The 16,229-nt window shown below is 37.2% G+C and overlaps 1 protein-coding gene across 3 annotated transcripts; it reads right to left on the bottom strand.

Moving 5' to 3' along the window:
* Positions 1–779: 779 nt before the first annotated feature.
* Positions 780–12,539, bottom strand: LOC145584810 (uncharacterized). 3 transcript variants are annotated; one of them, XM_081641599.1, is made up of 16 exons: positions 12,341–12,539; positions 12,130–12,255; positions 7,091–7,150; positions 6,649–6,762; positions 6,443–6,530; positions 4,407–4,552; positions 4,229–4,330; positions 3,932–4,003; positions 3,757–3,856; positions 3,598–3,680; positions 3,129–3,206; positions 2,873–2,971; positions 2,731–2,781; positions 2,584–2,640; positions 2,108–2,149; positions 780–1,209 (listed from the first exon to the last, which is right to left on the bottom strand). In XM_081641599.1, the coding sequence occupies exons 1-16, from the start codon at positions 12,476–12,478 to the stop codon at positions 1,135–1,137; spliced, it is 1,431 nt and encodes a 476-aa protein (XP_081497725.1). In that variant the 5' UTR covers positions 12,479–12,539; the 3' UTR covers positions 780–1,134. The 3 variants fall into 3 exon arrangements, 2 of the variants coding, with proteins under 2 accessions (XP_081497725.1, XP_081497726.1); XR_014100415.1 differs by having other exon boundaries at positions 1,170–1,209; positions 2,731–2,768; XM_081641600.1 differs by lacking the exons at positions 2,108–2,149; positions 2,584–2,640.
* Between the last annotated feature and the right edge of the window lie 3,690 nt (positions 12,540–16,229).

Here is a 16,229-nt window from a genome sequence, read left to right as displayed (position 1 = left end):
TAATTCAATTTACGTACCCTGAGAGCTAAGTGACCCGCTAGCAAAGGGATGGTTCATTTTCGGATAATACTTATTTGGGTTGATTTTGAGTTTGGGGCTAGGTTCGAGTCATTTTAGAGATTACATTGCCAATTTATTTATTTTAATAAAATAATCATTATTAGAAATATTGATTATCGGGTCAGTTTAATTCAAGTGGGGTTAGGTTAGGTTGATTTAGATCCAGTTAATTGCATTGCGGGTAGTGTTTGAGTTTTGTATTGGCTAATTGTGTAAAAGTCAGTTTTGTTGATAATTCTTGGAGTGAGACTTTCATTTTTCAAGCGGCTTTGCTAAGCCTAGTTCCACTCGAAATCAATTAATTGTCGGATTTATAACTTAACAAGATAAGGACACTTGATTGAAACCTCTTAGCTATCTTAGTAAGGAAGGAAGAGTAAGCTTGCTTAAAACCCCTTTGCAAAAAGCCGCAATAATAGGGTCAACAATCTCAGGATGTACCTTAAAAACAACTAAAGCCTACATGCCTCAGATTCTTTATGTCTCATTTCTTGTCAATCTTGAGTTCCACACTACCAATATATGTGAAGGCAACCTTGGCAAAAATGACTTTAAATTCTGGATACATGTTTTAATTAAATTTGAGGAGATATCCAAAGCTCCCACCCGCCCCTTATGTTCCAGTTAACCTTAAAATTAGGGGGTGGAGTTCATTGATGGTGGTGGGTGATGGGTTCGAGCATCCAACAGTCAACTGGAACTATGATGTATTTGTGATGAATAGCAATACTTCGTACTTGTATTACTTTGGAATGTAAATAGCCACAAAGAGTAATGTTGTATACAAGATTCAATCCAGTCACGAATATTTTTTTATTTTACCAACATATGCTCTTGTCTAATCACAGTTATCAAACCCTCTCTAATTCTATATCCCTTTTATTTCACAACAATCTGCATACAACTTCGAAGCCCATACATAATAGGTGGACAAACCCAAACGCCCTCAGTTTTAACTTTTTTGCATTCTAGTTAGCATGCACATGACTTAGTTCTGGCTTAGAAATTAGAAGGCAGTTTTAGGCTTGTCGCACTAGCTGCATAAAGGGACAATGTCATAATAATATCTGCACCTTAAGCACTCTGTCTGCTGGCTGCTGCTAAATCCCCAATGCTTGTACCAGCAATATAGCCCCCCGTCCACGCATTCTGCAAAAGTTGTTAATCTATAAGCATACAAGCCTGCATCCAAGTAACTGATGGAGGTATACAGGGAGCCTAAACAGAACACCGGAGTACTTGCTAGAACTATGGTAATTTCCCAATTGCATGAACATCAATCAAACGGCCTTGCAACAGTAACAAAAAGAAATCAAAGAGTAAATTGTTGAAGATAAGTTAGAAGTAGACCTATGTATTGGACCTCCAAGATGCAAAACAATTAGGCAAAAAGAGTTAAAGACAATGAACAGCATATAGTGAAAACTGAGAAGAAAAAAGATTCAACTAACACCTATGACTGTATTCTCTCTTCAATTTATATTTATACTGACTTATCAGAACTTGAATCAACTAATCTGAACTAATATATAAGTATTTGAACTTATTTTCTCTGAACTTGTGTGTTTGAACTTGACCTTAAAGTCTTTAAAATTAAGAGAAAGGAGATGCACGTGTCATTCCTACTTTTGTTACCAAAAGCTTGTTAGAATTTAGATTATCTCACAAAGTGACAAATGAAAAGGAAAACAGTAGTTATTTTGGCTGAGGAAGTACTGCCTTTTACTCAAATAAATGGAAACCAACATATAGGGAAATATATAGGCATACATAACAAAGCTTAGAATAGGAGACTAGGAACAATGCATATTGCTAGAAACATGAATTAATCACATGCTAAACAACTAACCAACAATTATTATGAATATCAGAGACCAAGTTCCGGATAGTGACTTTTGGCAAAATGATATTGACTTGCAGTTTTTATACTTTGGAATTGTTTGCTTAGACTTTATTAGGTTGATTAAGGGAGCATTTCTGAATAATTATACTAAGAATTTTCTGCCAGAAAACGAAAGAGAAAGCAAAAAAGAATTAAGATGGATACCTGAAAATTAAATCCACCAGTTATCCCATCAACGTTCAATATCTGCAAAACATAAGAAATTTAGAACGCCTTAAAAATGCATCTGTCCTCGCCTTCAATGACCTCAAACCTCAACACACATTTCCACTTCTCTCAAAAAGATCTTGACCAAAACAATGGGTTATTAAATTTATTGTGGTGTAGTGGCCAAGAGTCTCCACAATTACAGGGTGAACACTTGCAAGATCTTCTCATGTCCCGAACAACATTCAAGAACAAAGAAGGGAAGCACTTTTCTAGTATGAATGCAGCAATATCAAACAACATAGGCCAGATTTACTTCAAGAAGCTACTAGGGAAACAGAGCCAACTACTGAAACTGGAAAATGCAAACATAGAATGCCTTTTAAAGTTCATGCCATGGCCCATATACATAACTTTGGCTGTTTTTATGGTATGCCTGAGAAAATACATTACAAAGCATGATTAGTGATTACCTCTCCTGCAAAAAATAAGTTGGAAAGTATTTTGCTCTCCATTGTCTTCAATGCAATCTTCAAAAGGGGGATAGTGCAGGTTAAATTCAATATTATGAGATAGAAAGAAAATAACAGGGACGGAAATAAAGGGAGAAGTGAGAGTACCTCACTCAAGGGAATACCTCCAGCAGTGACAAATTCATCTTTAAATTGGCCCTTAAGCAAAAATCATGTCACAAATCTTGACAACCATAAATATACAAAAACAGAACTAATAATATTTAGAGAGGGCAAAGCAGGATCATACCTTTCCTGTCACTTCAAATGGACACTGTTTTAGTAGGGAGGTAATAGAAAGCAACGCATCACTAGAAATGGAAGCCCACAAGATATCTTCAACTAAACCCTAGATAGAATGAAGTAGTTTAACAAACAAAAGTTAAAAAAATTTCTTGACAAGATTAAACTGTCTAGTGTCTACCTCACGTTTGAGCAAATATCTCTCCAAAATAGCAAAAATATATAATAGTGGTAGAACAAAAGAACTACTGTCTAGTGTATACCTCACGTTTGAGCAAATATCTCCAAAATCTCTTGACAAGATTAAACTCTGAAGGGCTTGAATTGACCACTTTTTGCTTCTGAATGTATCAACATTTCAACAGAACAATGAAGTCATGCTCATAGAAATAGCAAAGTGTATATAACAAAGTGGTCAAATCACTCAATATTATGAGCCATCAGCAGTAAACAATAATTAAGAATATTAAATTGCCTGTATGCCAAATAAACACCACATTTGTAAACGGCATAATGAAAGAGCTTTCTACAGTATTAGAGGAAATAGATTCATGACTACAGTCATGTTTTCTTTTACCTTAAAAGCAGCAAGTAGTATTTAAGTCAAATTGAATATTTAATTTCATTTCTAGGCAAGTATATCATGTTCTGATGCTCCCTTCCTCCCTATCTTATTTTTGGGGTAGAAAGGGTACCTATTCAAATGAAGCTCTAAGAAGGAAAGTTAATTACTGCAAAATTCTTCTTCTGCTTTAAGAGGATTGACTTCACTTCTTCTTTATGAAGGTCTGGTGCAAAGTCCAAGATAAGTGTCCCTGGATACATAAGATTATGTCAGACACAGATAATGTAGTCAGAGTGTGCAAGCAGACTGTTCAAAGATATTATTACCTTTGTAATTTGAGCTGTATAGATCACGAGCTGACCAGGCAGACAACCGGAGAATTGCAGGACCACTGAGCCCCCAGTGAGTAACAAGCATTGGTCCAACCTACAATCAACAGGATGAGTTAATTTATATTTACAAGAATATTGAAGGACATCACCATAATATAGTCATGCATGCCTGTGTAAGCTGTGGTATATTTCGTCGGCTGTTATCCAATTTTAATCGTGCTTTTACCTTGGAGAAAGCAACCTAAACATCCACAAGACAGACAGACAGACAGACAGACAGAAGAGTGTTATTTAATTTGTAGAATATTAATGTAGCGAAGGTTTCTGAGAAACATAATACAAAAAACTAAAAAAGTGAGTGATGGTGACATATAAGTATATAACAGCATCACTAAAACAGGTGACGTCACATGAGTAGCTGAAAATGGTTGTAAATCAAAAAGGAGGTTGATGGAGATTGTCATACACCCGATAGTTCAGCCAAATTAGAGTCTTTGATCTTGAAGGTGAAGAGACTAGGGACAGGATCTATAATCGTATGGCCAAGCTGACCTGCAAGACCATAACCCTGTATAAAATTGTAGTAACATTGCATAATTATAATAACAGGTTCATGAATAAAATAATCTTAAAGCTCAAACAACCTGCTTGCTACTTCCAGTGGCAATTAACAGATAATCAGCTTCAACAAGATCAGCAGTTGGAGAAGTACGCATCTCAATCCCGAGATCAAACTTCCCAGTAGCTTTGCTAGTCACAGTAGTCACAGTTTTTCCTGTCTGCACCGACACTGCAAAGAGTGAAGCATTAAAACAATTTGCAGTAAAGCAAAAGCATTTAGGGGCCGTTTGGTTCATCCGGGGTAAACGGAATGGAATGAACAAAGGGAATGGAAGAGAATGGAATGAAAATACCTAATATTCTCTATGTTGTTTGTTTTAAAAACAAAGGGAAACAATCCCATCAACTCACCACCACACAACCACCCCACAACCACCACACAACCACCTAATTCATTCACTTTCTACCTTTTCTAGCCACTATCCGTCCACCAAACCACCAGCCGCACCTTCGCCGGCCCCCACGCAGCTCTCCCTTCCCCGAAAATCAGCCCCGAAAACCCTAGAAACATCCCACCCCTGAAAAACATCCTTCACTCCCCAAAAAACCCGCCGTCCGACCCTCCCCCACCCTCGAAACCCTAGCGGCTAGGGATAGGGAGGGATTTCTAGGGTTATACGGGGTTGGGGATGTTTTTGCGAGGAGGGGAGAGTTTTACGGGGAGGGGGAGAGGCGGCGAGGGCCGTCGGAGACGCGGCGAAGCGTGGGTAGTGCGGTGGTCGGGTTTCTTGGTGGTGTGTGTAGGTAGGAAGGTGGTGATGTGGTGGTGGCTAGGGAATGGGAATGGAAAAGTCTAGGGGGGGGGGGGGTGGGGAATGAACTTAGAGGGATTTGGGGTAATGAAGAGGGTAAAGGGAATGGGAAAAATGGTCTAACAAACAACAAAGTCAACAATAAAGGGAATGAGGGTAGTTGATTCCCATTCCCTTTGATGATTAACCCTAACCAAACGGCCCCTTAGTGTTATGGAGAAACTCAAAGGGTGCACTTAGACTATGTAAACAGCATGAAGAATAGATTAAGGAAAGGACTGTTGTTTTGTGAATCATAGGGTATTCTGAGAGGAGATGATACTTGCAATATTTTATCCAGGTTTTTCGGACACTCAACCTTAAGGAAAGGCAAAGAAGAACTAACCACTGAGGCACACACCTTAAGGTGTCATGAATGAGCCTTCCCATTACACTTATAGCTGAGAATCAAATAACAATCAAATGCTAAATTACTGATCAAGTAATCGTCATTGTACCCCAAATTGCCATCTCAAAATTCTAACGCATCTCAAGTCTTCTATATCAGCAAACGAATCATAAGTGACTTCCCGAATCTGAGTAATTCTACTACAATGCCACAAAGTAATTTCATAGTAATTTAATCATTTGACATCATTTAAGTTCTTTCCAGAGAATTGATCAACAGAGTAAGCTTTACATCTGACGTGAGCACATAGTACTCCCTCCGTCTATCTTAAAGCTTCATTTCTCACAAAATTCTTGTCCCAACAAAACAAAATAAAAACACATTTTTCATTTTTGTAGGGTCCATAACCGCTACTTTTTCTATACACTTTTAATCAACCGAACCCCCCTAACCCCTTACTTTTACTCAACAAGGAAAGGCGATTCCATCCCACAATAAACTGTTCTCCCTACCTTCATATCCAACTTTAATCAACTATACCCTGCCACAATACCTCTCCTAGAAGTCTAAAACTATGCTCCTAGGAGAAAAGGGCTTTTATTTAGGGACGACGGGGTGAAAAATTTGAGGTATCAGCATACAATATTCTATAAATTCCCAATATACATGAAATTATTAGGAGACGGGTAAAAATGCACTCTTTCTCCAACCATGCTATGAGAATCTGAGACAAGTCAGACAAATGAATAGAAATTCAAACCACTGCTTTCTTACTTTTTTTTTTTTATTTTTTTTATTTTTATACATGGTGCACCTACTCTTTAAACATGTATCACTGCACCGTTTCAAAGTTCTTTTACATAAACTATTACGAAATCGATAACAACAATATAATGGCATAAGGCAAGTTGATAAATACCTCCTCTTTTTCTTGCTTCAGTCATTAGGCAATCAATAATTGAAGTTGAGCTATTGCTGACCGGAAATACCCGACCATCACTTTCCGTCTGATTTCAGTACCGTACATATGCATAGAAAGACCACAGAATAACAATAAATTACTTTTGTGATAGCAGACAAAAAAGATGAAGAACGAAAACAAAGGGTTTAGAAAATATAGACGACCTTGAGTTTGACTCCACGACTAGTAAACCAGGACATAGTATCAAGTGGACTATGCATGCTAAAGAAAGATCCCTTTAACTCTTTGTTTCCCCTAGGGTAATGTTCTGCCATAATCTGCAAGAAATATTAGTGATCAACGACGATGAAATGAAGCCTATAAAAATAATTTTAAGAAGTATTAGCAAGAAGAATGACCATTATTTTTCATAAACTACACATAATTATTGTAGATTTGTTGGTTGTAGTAGTAGCAGTAGTAGTAATTTCAATAGTAGCGCAAATGAATACAAGTCAAATATTATTTCATAATGTTAGTACAAATTACATCTATCCTTTTCTAACAGAAGCCGCTACGAAAGCATGGTGAGACACAACACACTTTAAAAATATCATTATTTGCAAGTAGGCTACCATAATGCCAAAGCTCTTATGCTGCACTTACCACATTGTCAGGGCAATGTCCATTGGTCACATTGCATCTACCTCCTCCAGATATTTTTACCTGCATCATGCATAGATTAAATAAATCCAGATCAACATCACTAATTCACCATAGACATGAAATAAAATTTCTAAAATTAAAAAAAAGATTAGACATATAATGTTGAGAGAAAGGAAAGAAATATTGACAACTGCTCAAATATATTAAGAAGGTAGCATTATATTCTCAATAAACTAATTCAAACAATCAATTTTTGGCAAAGGAGTGATGAACACCAGTTATTAGCTTTTGGGGTAGTGTTTCACAAAAGCTACCTGAAGATACATAATTCCCAATCATAGCACCCTATGTCGGTATGTCCCTATGATTGGACATTGCAAGAGATCTGAAAAATAGACCGGAAGATTGCCTAAAACCCATTCATGACCGGAAAGAAAATAATCCCACGACTTTAGCTAGCACAAATACAATCAGATCCACAAGCCCTTCAGTTAACATATAGCCAGAAATATTAACAAAAGGGAAAAAAACAAGCATCAGCTGGGCACCTAGCTCCAGTGCAAGCCTAAAGCGCTGGCAGGATCTACAGAGCCCCCTCAAGGCAGTCACTGAAATGCCTTTGTAGTGCTGGTCTAACCTTATTTCAATGGCCAGATCATTTTCTCATTTTAAATTAAGGGGTCAATCTGAGGTCATGTGGCTTGTTCCAAAACAAAAAAGCTCTATGCTCTCATAATACCCAAATCAATTCATAAATCATTTACTGTGCTCAGTCAATTTCAAGTTCCATTCAAAAGTTTGAGATTTCATCCAAGGACTCTAGACAGGAAAGTTATTACTTGTAAGGGTCATCAGTATTTATTTCCAGAAGTAAAATTGTTCTTTCATTTCTAAATTGTTATTGAGCAACCTAAATTTCATGATGCAATGTGTTCTGATATCATGCTTGTATTACTATGTAAATTTATTGTATATTGGCTTGTAATGTTAGTGCTTGGAGTTATGATACGTTGTCACCTTTTTTTTTTAATTGTTTTTTTTTTTTTTAATAATTTATTTATCACTAATTATGACCTATTTCAATGTTACCGTGCATAACAAGATGATTATGAAGATATGAACAAACAGTTAGATACCGTGCAATTTGGATTACTTTACTCAAACCGTCACCATATATTAGTCATAAGTGTGTTTGTATGCTATTTCATAGCTAATTTCACCTATTTCATAGCTAATTTCACTTGTCGAAAGATTATCGAGTAGAGGCCAACATGGAATTACGGCTCTTGGTCAAATCTATACCTTCATTCTCGAATCCAAATTGGTTCAACTGTTCAAGATCATATCGAGTTATAATTCTCTTAGATCAAGATGCTTTTCGGATTAGCACTTATTAGTCCCTTTAGCTGTCCCGTTCACAGAATCCATCAATAGTTTAGAATTCTTTTAAGTACTTGCTAGGGACTCTACTTTTTCCCTATCGTATCCCTGATCAAGCAAGCTAATTTATAACTTCTAAAATTACCATTCATATGCACATTTACAATGATAGGCTAGTTATTTTATCTCTACACAACCCAAACTACTACTTAAGGTAATGTTTCACAAAATCTACCATAATTAATTTCCAAGGTATTAAATGGATTAAAATCCTACTTTGACAACTAACCTCTAAGGCTCTAACAACTGACAATTATCGACTAACAAGTAAGAAAATAGCTAAGTGCTAGAATCTACAAACACTACAACTAGTCATTCCAAATTATTGTTGGGGAATATCAGATAAACACAATATCGGGAAAAATAACAATATACGGAACTATCAAAACAACACACAAGATTTTTATGTGAAAAACCCCACCTCTAACATTAAGGAAAAAACCCCTGGTCCAACACAAAAATAGTTTTACTAGCAAATAATTTCGGGAGTACAATGATCACCACCACAATTACAATAACCAATACAATGTATTTTAAGATGGTCTACATTAAGTACCCTTAACATTGGTACTTATACTAAACCTAAAAATACCCCTCACGTACTTGTTTCTTCAGCAACTCATCAATCTTCTCATGTATAACAATTAACCAAGTCAATACTTGGAAGAACTTGTTCCCCCAAACTAAAACTAGATACATCAAGTCTAAAGTCTTCCTTCCATTAACTGACTTCAACCAACTTAGACTTTAGTGTCCACACCTTCAATTCCCACGCACTTCTTTTTCTTTCATTTCTTACAACAAAAAGCATATTACTACTAAAATAGTAACACTACTTAACTAATTGTGATTTGGGGAGATTAATCCAACATATTCCTCCCTCGACCCGAATCACCAAACATTTCCACTAAATCACAAAACCGATGCCACTCCTCGAGATCGTTCCCGACCTCAATTTTGTGGCCTTAAACAACTTGGCCCTTCACATAACAAATATTGTTATCGTACTTCTAGCTACCTCCGCAGTCATCTTATACCGCCACTATCAATTACCATCCGTATTATGAGGAAATCTTTCAAACATAAGAAACAATATAGCTTGGATCTCTGAACTAGCACCGCTGCTAGCTATTGCCAAGAACACGCTATTTAACCCCCACAATACTAGGTAGACTTTCGATACAAGGCTACAACTCAATAGCTTAGATCTGCCATCTTGTACCATCGCTGCCACCACAGAATATGACATTTGACCATCACAATATCAAGTGGACTTTTGACACAAGGGCACTACTTCTCTTGTACCGCCATTATCACCATGGAACCTGCCACTTGACCACCCATCTAGGGCTGTCAAACGGGTCGTGTCGTGTTCGTGTCAATGTTAAACGGGTTGAAAAACCCTTAACCCAAACCTAACACGTTTATTAAATGGGTTGAAAACCCTTGACCCAAACCTAACCCGTTTATTCGGGTAACCTTTTAACCCACATAATGTAAAGTAAACTAATTAATATTCAACATAGTATTTAAAAAGACATACATCATTAACGATGCTACAAGTGCTTAAAGTTAGTGATTTTGGCGAAAGATACTACAAGAGTATAAAGATATTGGTTTTAGCAACCCAACCAATACATAAGAGTTGTCCCAACCTTTAAATTGACAAACTGTCAACTTCTAAAACATGCATCAGTACTTAATTTCATGGATTACGTATATGGTTTAATAAGTATGAAATGTAAAAGAGTTTAAAAATTTTATTTGACCGCTAAATTAAATCGCCAAACAATTACCAAAATTTAAGAATAGCGCCAATGCTTTCTACAAAACTAGTACAGTACAAGTTTAGAATAAAAAAAATAGTTTTCTTTTACTACTTAATAATTGGGTTAAGCGTGTCAGGTTCGTGCTAACGGGTTGTCGTTCAACCCATTTATATAATTGGGTTATGCGTGTTGGTTTCGGGTTGAAAATTTCAACCCAAACCTAGCCCGTTTAATTACGTGTTGAGTTCGTACGTGTTAGGTTCGTGTCAACCCAATTATTTAATGGGTCGAGAATTCTTGACTAAAACCTGTTGGGTTCGTGTAATCGTGTCGGGTTGTCGTGTCGGGTCAGCTTTTGTCAGCCTGACCCATCCGGAGGACTTTCAAAATAAGACACATTGGTCTTTAATCGCGAGGCTACACATATGAAGGAGTCTCCCACAAAACGGAAATGCAATTACGACCAAGATTGCTTCACAACCATGCGACTTGAATACCCCTTGTTGGGCCTGAATCATCCACCTTGATGGGCAGCATGCACACCACAACTCCACGTTAATATGATATTGTCTGCTTTAGGCCTAGCTTGCACGGACTTGTTTTTGGGTACCTTCAAAAAGGATCATACTAATGGAGTATGCTTCACTTATAAGGAAATTCTCTCTTCCATATTTCTTCCATGTGGAATTTAGGATGAACAAAACCCTAACAATTAGTTAATCTTCCCAAATCACAATTAGTTAAGTAGTATTACTATTTTAGTAGTAATATGTTTTTGCTGTAACAAATTAAAGAAATGAAAGAAAATAAGAAGTATGTGGGAATTGAGGTGTCCAAAGCACAAGTTGGTTGAAGTCATTAAATGGAAAGAAGATTTTAGACTTGATGTGTCTAGTTTGGAGGAACAAGCTCTTCCAAGTATTGACTTGGTTACTTGTTGTACATGAAAAGATTGATGAGTTGTTGAAGAAGAAAGAAAGGATGAGCATTATTAATCGAAGGGTGCTCAACCAAGAGGCAAGACAAGAAGAAGTGAGCTGGCAAGAAGAGCAAGAAGGTTCTAGCAAAAACGTAGTAGCTAGGAAGTGAGAGAGGCAGTGAGTGCATCTCAAGTAGAAGGAGAGCACAATAGTTGTAGTAGTGAGGGAGGAAATGACATAGAGGCAAATAAGATATTAATGTGAGGGGTATTTTTAGGTTTTGTACAAGTACCAATATTAAGGTTACTTAGCGTAGATTATCCTAAAATACTAATATTGTAATTGTGGTAGTGGACTGGTGGTTATTGTACTCCCGAAATTATATTTAGTAAAGTTATTTTTGTCCTTGGAGATTGGGGCCATAGTTTTTCCCCTTATTGTTTAGGTGAGGTTTTCCACGTAAAAATCTTGTGTGTAGTTTTTGTATTATTCTTCCCTACAATTTACCCTTAGACCATCCAAATTACTCAAGCAAAGCAAAGGGGCATTACGGGGTTTCTTCCTACTTGTTCTTCCCAAAAGAAATGTCTCGATTACAAAGCCCATCTTTAACTATTTATCTCATCTACACAAACTAATCCAACAACATATTACAAAGTAGCATTTAATTGTTATACATCACTAAGAAAATGTGATCAAAGTTGATGCATGAATAGTCTAAAGTCAAATTGTTACAAATATTCATGTATTGAGAGACTATATTGCAAAAGGAATACCCTTAGAAATTCCAAATTAATTACTGTAAATCAAATCTTTTTGCAAACATGTATTGCATTCATACAAAATACAGAAAGTTTATCAGCAAAACAAGCTCATGCAAAAAACGAAAGAGAGTTAAAAGTGGTGGTACCTTAGATAATGGATGTCCTTTCTCAATGACAATAACATTGAGTTTGGGTGCGACAGTCTTTGCCCAAATTGCGCCATAAATTCCGGCAGCTCCGCCACCCACCACCACCAACAATTCTTGATTACACTGCCCAAATTTGAAAAACATACATATAAAACAGGGATAAAATTGTAATTTGCGAAGGAGAGAAAAAGAGAGAGAAAGGTGATACCTTTGGATTGGGAAATTGGGCAAAGATTATTGGGAAATTTAATTTTCTAGAATTTTTGTTTGAATTATTGGTAAAGGGTACTGGAAAATTGCAGTTTCGATGAAGGAAGCTGGATTCAAGAACTAAGTTTAAGGTCATGGGTGTGTACTAGTTATGGGTATGGAGTGCTGAGGTTGTTCAGGTTTGCTGTAATTTCCAATTTTTCTGCAAGCGCAACAAGATAAAATGGAGAGGTAGTGATAGATCACTACCAGCTATGGACTCGTTGAGTCCATAGCGAGGGCAAAAATGTAATTTCGCGTATTACTATGTTGTAAAAAACTGGTCTCTCTCCTCTCAATAATAATATTCAACTCCATAATAACCGTATAGATATCAACCATAACAGTACACAATTAATAATAACAATATACAAGTCAATAATAACAGTACAAGTTAATAATAGCTGAGCACCGACAAACAATTATCGTCGTCAACTTCGACGGAACTCTGAACTTCCAGAAGTGATGCGACCACTTGCTGCTTTGGCGAAGAAGCGAGTAGCAGAAACACGGTCGCTAGAATCACCAGAAGCCGATGAAGTCGGGAAATTTCGAGGCATTGAAAGTTGTAAAAGTCTCTAGAAAAATTGGAAAGGAAATTGTGAAATTGAGGAAAAGGGAAAGAGAGAGAAAGAGGAGGGTCCGCAACATAGAAGAGAAGAGAAGAGGGGAAGAGAGGGAAAGAGGAATGTTTGCAACCCAGGAGAGAAGAGAATAGGGGAAGAGAGAGAAAGTGAATTTTTTTAAAAAAAAATACATTTTTTTTTAATTATGGTATGGGCTTCCCACTATCCATACCTGGTAGTGGGCTATAGTTACTCGAGGTAGGACTGTGGAAGGATTCAATTTACTTTTTTCTTTTTTTTTTACTGAAACAAAATGGTGGAGAGGTGGGACTGTGGGAGATATTAAGGCCCCGTTCACTTCACCTTATTTTTGCTGAACTGAAATTATTTTTACTAAAACAAAATTATATTTGCTAAAGTTAAATTATTTTTACTGAACTTAAATTAATTTTAGAAAATTTTGAGTTTTGCTACCTGTGAAAGACATGCATTTCGATTTTGCTACCTGGGAAATTTTTTATTTTATTTTACTACTGTATAAAGTGAGGTTTGTTAGAAAATGCTACCAGTTAACGACTTCTGTCACTTTTAAAGTTTGGGGGCCCCACCTAATTAACTAACCTTCCCTTATCATCTTCTCTCTCCACGAATCTACCCCCGTCAACCTAATAACTATCTTTCTCACTCAATTGAATTCCCTTCAACCCCCAAATTTAACTCCATTAAAGCCCTTTTTTTTACCACGAATTTTTCTCTCTCATCTGTCAGCATTCCCATCTTTCTTTATCTCTACTTTTATGCAACTTGGAGGTGAAAGTGCTTGCGTGGAAGGTGTTGGCTGGTATAGCGAAGCAGGGGAGGACGACCAGGTGGAAAGATTCGGCATCTCCATTGTTGGGAACTCGAAGATTCAACTGACAACGCTTGATTACATGGTACGAAACCCTATCTATTTATAGTGGTCCACATATGGTGGTAATTTTTTAATAATGTATGGAATTTGTGGTATTTTAGGGAGAATTTGAAGTAAACCCTAGACTAGTGAGCTTTGATTGTTTTAAGCAATGTTGTTTGACTAATTTAAAAGTGATGTGGACACACTTATGTGGTAGGGTATGGGTGTCTAAAATTGTCTTTATTTTTTGTAATTGAATTGATTTAGGTACTGTTAGGAATTAAATAGTGTTTGATTTGTTTATTGTTGTGTACTTGTAGATTAAAGAAATGGATGATGGTGATGATAAAGTTGATATTAAGATTAGAATATTTGGTGGTTTTGTCTATAAGAGTCGTAGGGGAACTGAGTACCAAGTGTATGAAGCTGGGTTTGCTTATTGGAAAAGGGATGTCCCTTTGACTTGGTTAACAGTAGGGTATTTAAGATATTGCTATGCTGAATGGTTTAGGGAAAGGGGAAGGGATGTACCTAACATCTATGTACTTTAGTATAAACAAAAGGGTAAGACTTGGATGACTGGTAAGAGGAAGATAGAAAATGTTGAGGATGTACAAGGGTTTATAGAAGCCAAGCACAGGGATGGGTATTTGGAGCTTTTTTGTACAGTTTCTGATGACCTTACCCCCAGTGAGGACCCCCCAGAGAACTTTAGTTGATGATAACAACCCCACCACAATCTCATAACAATCCAGCTTCAATGTTGGTCATATTGAAATTGCTTCCAACACAACCCAAACAGAACCACCCAAAAAACAACAGTCCTCAACTGTGACTTCAACCCCACTTAAAACCCAAAAAAAACACAAGAAACTGTTCAATTTGTTGTGAGAAGGAGCCCAAGATTGTGTAAAATACTTGAAACACAAAACACTTCTACAGAGAATAAGGTGAGGAGAAGCCCTAGGTTTTCCAGATCTACTGATAAGGAGAAGGGTAAACCGAGTAAAGAAGATGGGGATGCTGGTGTAAGGCTTGGTAGGGGTAAAAAGAAGGAAACTGGGAATGGTAAAGCCAGGAGAGCTCTGCAGTTGGATGAAGAGAATGGATCTGGGTCTGGATCATCCAGCTCGGATGCAACTGACCTAGACATTGATTGGGGTCCTGGGGAAGAAGAATTAAAAAGTGATGATGATGAATGGCATAGGCAAACTAGAGAAAGAATCTTGAAAGAAGTAGATAGGAGTTTGGAGGCTGTGAGACATGGAGCTGAAGCTTCACAGGAAATTGTTGTGCATAGTGAGGATAAATTGATACAACTGAATAAGGACATTGGTTGTAAGGGACTTCAACTGCAGGAAGAGGAATCTGATTCAGATGAGCTTAGAAGTTTACATGGATCAGATGAGGAAGAAGATGATAGTCCCTGGTTTCATGCAAATACTGATTTCAAAAAACCAATTGTGTTAGTCAACAAGCTCCAATTCACTAACAACACCATTTTAAGGAAAGCCTTGAGGACACATGTAATAGAGAACAGATATGAGTATTACTATCTGCACAATGGGGGTGAGAGGATAACTACAATTTGTAAGAGAAGGTGTAGGTGTCAATGGAATTCCAAAAGAAGTATTTTGCCAGGAAGCTGCAAGTGAAGTAATAAGGTTAAAAAATGCAACTTCAAGGTGGCTGCTAGAAGACTATATAACAATGCAGCTTGGCAAATCAAAGATTTGAGGCTCAAACATAGCTGTATGAGGAGTAAGGTGAACTCCAAGGTTACTGCTCGGTATCTTGCCGAGAAGTATCTTGAGGAATGGAGGCACAATCCAAGTTGGAGAATCAAAAGTTTAAAGGCCAGGGTTCTGAGTGACTTATGCATAACCATAAGTTATTCCAAAGGGTGGCTTGCCAAAGCTAGGGCTAAGCTAAAAATATATGGGTTTGCTACAGAGCAATATGCCAGAGTATGGGATTATGGCAAAGCTGTTATAAAGTACAGTCCTGGCTCTAGGGTGTGTATAGTGGTAGAAGGTGAAGAATGCAGCCCTAAACCTCCATTGTTTATGAGGATGTACATATGTCTGCAACCATTGAGAAGTGGTTTCATAAAAGGTTACAGACCTCTAATAGGTGTTGATGGCTGCCATCTGAAGGGAGCCTATCCAGGACAAATACTGGTGGTAGTAGGGAAAGATGGAAACAATCCGATCTACCCTTTGGCTTGGGCTACAGTTGACGTAGAAACAAGACTTTGTACATGTAAAACAGGGTCTCCTAGAAGCCTTTGAACTGCAAGTATCATTGGCTGAGAAAAGGTACTGTGTGAGGCACATTTGGACCAACTTCAAACTCCAATTCTCAGGTTCCACCTTTAAGGAGCTGTT

This window comes from Chenopodium album, chromosome 16 (assembly GCF_948465745.1).
Source record: "Chenopodium album chromosome 16, dcCheAlbu1.1, whole genome shotgun sequence".
NCBI classification, from domain to species: Eukaryota; Viridiplantae; Streptophyta; class Magnoliopsida; order Caryophyllales; family Amaranthaceae; genus Chenopodium; species Chenopodium album.
This window is presented reverse-complemented; position numbering and strand designations above follow the sequence as displayed.

Coding starts and splice junctions, on each gene's coding strand:
- LOC145584810 (XM_081641599.1), bottom strand. CDS start 12,478: ATGACCTTAAACTTAGTTCTTGAATCCAGCTTCCTTCATCGAAACTGC. Junction 3,857..3,931: donor ATATACCACAGCTTACACAG/GCATGCATGACT, acceptor TGTTGATTGTAG/GTTGGACCAATGCTTGTTAC. Junction 2,641..2,730: donor GAGGTATTCCCTTGAGTGAG/GTACTCTCACTT, acceptor CCCCTTTTGAAG/ATTGCATTGAAGACAATGGA.